Consider the following 2,852-nt stretch of genomic DNA (forward strand, 5'->3'; position numbering starts at 1 on the left):
TCGGCGCTGTATTAACGCTCTCATTGCCCGTATACGTTATTATTATTATTATTTTACGTTATTATTATTAATATTTTTTTAATTTCGAGAGCCCTATTATTTAAATTTTGATTCTATTATGTCTATATATATATATATATATATATATACACTTTAAATAAAATTTTATATGAATAGTAACATTATTCATGCGCGTGTGCCTATAATAATTACTAATGTAATGTAATATTAAAGATCTTAATATATCAAATAAAATAATTCAAGTGTTTATTCGCAGTTGCTTTAACACGTTAATTGTTTCGTAAAGAAACAGTCGTGAAGGCGTCCTAAATAAGAGTCTTTTTATAGCGAGTTCGATTCGATACATGATTGATCTATTAACATCGATTGTGGTTGTGTATCTATAGTATTGCGCTACTAATTAGTTTACTACGGCTCAGTAGAACTTTTTCGTCGGTAGAGTAAGTTAGCTTCCGAAAGGAACCCGTCCGCATCATTCGATTTTGTGATTAATTCGACAGTTTCATCAGAAAAGTGAATTTTAGCAACATGGTAATTTAAGTATAAATTTACCATCAAATACTTATAAAAAACTGTCTAAATTAATGACGTAGTACTAATCGCGGAATTTTTAATGCTTTACGTGTTTCAATATATTTCTAATAATATATGAGCTAATTAAATTTACGTTATTAAATTACATTATATTAATAATATTAATTCCATTATAGGAAGAAATTCAGCTTAGTAAAGATCAACTGTCTCGTAAGTAAATTTGCATATTAAAACACCATTATTTTCGTCATCAATAGTATAATGTGACTAATTTAAAATTATTATTAGCGATTATAATTGGTACCTATGTTTAACATATAAAAACTGAGAAAAATGTTTTCTGAATAGATTTAAAAATGGCATTCGACGCATTTGATCATGATAAAAAAGGATCTATCAGCACGAGCATGGTAAACACAATTCTAGGCATGCTTGGTCACGAAGTTCCATCAGAACAGCTCGCGGAAATTATTGCGGAGATTGACACATGGGGTAAATATTACCGATATACAAAAGTTGATTGAAAGAGAAATCGCACTCTCCAACTATTCTTTTGAACAATACTGATATTTCATAACATGCTCCAAACAAATTGTCGAACAAAACTTTTATCCAAAAATAAAATTATTGAGTTTTGTATTATATTTAGAGTATGTTCAGAAATTCGTAAAAGTTATTTATTGGCAAAAAGTTTCAGAGAAAATTACTTTTTAAATATACAATATATTTGAAAATACAATTAGCAAAGTATTAAGACATAACAGAGATTAATAATAGATATCGAATTATTTTTTATTTATAGGAACTGGTGAGTTAAAATTTGAAGAGTTTTGCCAGTTAGCATCGCGTTTTCTTGAAGAGGACACTGATACGGAAGCGATACAGCACGAGTTACGAGAGGCATTCCGATTGTACGATAAGGAAGGTAACGGTTATATCACTACTGAAGTGTTTAGAGACATCCTTCATGAATTGGACGACGCATTATCTCCGGAGGAGCTTGACATGATTATAGAGGAGGTGGACACTGACGGATCTGGCACGCTTGATTACGATGGTGAGATCTTACGTGATGCACAGGTGTTAATCCACTCTGTCTTCGTTTACACATACCTGACTAGTCCGGCGTTCATATTACAGAATTCATGGAGGTCATGACAGGATAAATTATGACTTTGGCACCGCGCGAATGCACCGTGTCGATCGCCCACGTATCAAACAACGAACGTGCCTGTACAAACAGAGAAGCCGAAATCTCTTCGAAGTCGAAGCTAGCAGATTATAAATTCGTTCGTTTATCATATGTGAGAATAGATCGCCATAAAACTTATATTTTTATCAAATCCTGCGAGCCAGGAGTTTCGATGAGAGATGCTCAAGAATAAATTATAAAGAATTTTAATATTCATATACGCGTATAGCAAATGTGTGTAACAAAAGAGATTTTGGAATCACTGAAATATATATATATATAATATTTTAAGTATAATAATGACAATTATTAGTATTTGTAAATTCATAAAGCTATTAATTTGTTAAGATTGCAAAATTGCTATCTTTTGTGCCAAGATTTTGACACTAAATTCCCATTAGCTGTTAATTTAATTAAATATCGAAATTTTATAATACTTTGCCTATGTAATATGTAATTGTACACTGTAAAAAATTTCTGTTGTAAACTTCCAAAAGTGTTGGAAATTTTTATCCAATAAAAATGTGCTGTAAATTTAAACAGTTATATTGTCAAATTACAATAACATTTTGTAAAATATATGCAAATCTTTAATGCGTATATGCCAGTTTTATAAATTCACAATGAATTTCTATTGTAAATTTACAAATATTGTGAAATCACAGCAAAACGTTATATAGTTTATAAATTTACTGCACACTTTTATTGTAAGGGTATTGTAAATTCACAAATATTTCTAATGATGTATGTACATATAATAAACGTATATATACATATATTTAAGGTATTATAACTTTTAAATGTATTTCTTAAATTAAATTAATAAATATCGATTATGTGTTAAAAATGTATAAAACAATATAAACCTGTACGAAACATTAAATATGTACAAAACAATAAAGCTCAAAAACGATCGTAGATGTATGCATCCCTTCTAATCAAACTTTAATAAAATATCGTTGTTCTTTAATCTTTTAAATTTTGAGGGAATATAATATGCAACAGATGTAAAAGTAAAACCTACCTTTTTTATTACAGTTTTAGGTATTATTTTTAAAAAGAAATTTATAATTAACAAAAAAATAAAATTTTAATTGTGGTTTAA

The 2,852-nt window shown here is 28.6% G+C and overlaps 1 protein-coding gene across 1 annotated transcript; it reads left to right on the plus strand.

Annotated features, from left to right (window-relative positions):
• The first annotated feature begins 430 nt into the window (after nucleotides 1–430).
• LOC108721999 (troponin C-like) lies at nucleotides 431–1,955 on the plus strand. The gene is made up of 5 exons (XM_018446880.1): nucleotides 431–552; nucleotides 732–765; nucleotides 904–1,047; nucleotides 1,358–1,612; nucleotides 1,696–1,955. The coding sequence occupies exons 1-5, from the start codon at nucleotides 550–552 to the stop codon at nucleotides 1,719–1,721; spliced, it is 462 nt and encodes a 153-aa protein (XP_018302382.1). The 5' UTR covers nucleotides 431–549; the 3' UTR covers nucleotides 1,722–1,955.
• Nucleotides 1,956–2,852: the final 897 nt, after the last annotated feature.

The sequence above is a fragment of the Mycetomoellerius zeteki genome, unplaced genomic scaffold (assembly GCF_001594055.1).
Source record: "Mycetomoellerius zeteki isolate Tzet28-1 unplaced genomic scaffold, Tzet1.0 scaffold19, whole genome shotgun sequence".
Lineage (NCBI taxonomy): Eukaryota > Metazoa > Arthropoda > Insecta > Hymenoptera > Formicidae > Mycetomoellerius > Mycetomoellerius zeteki.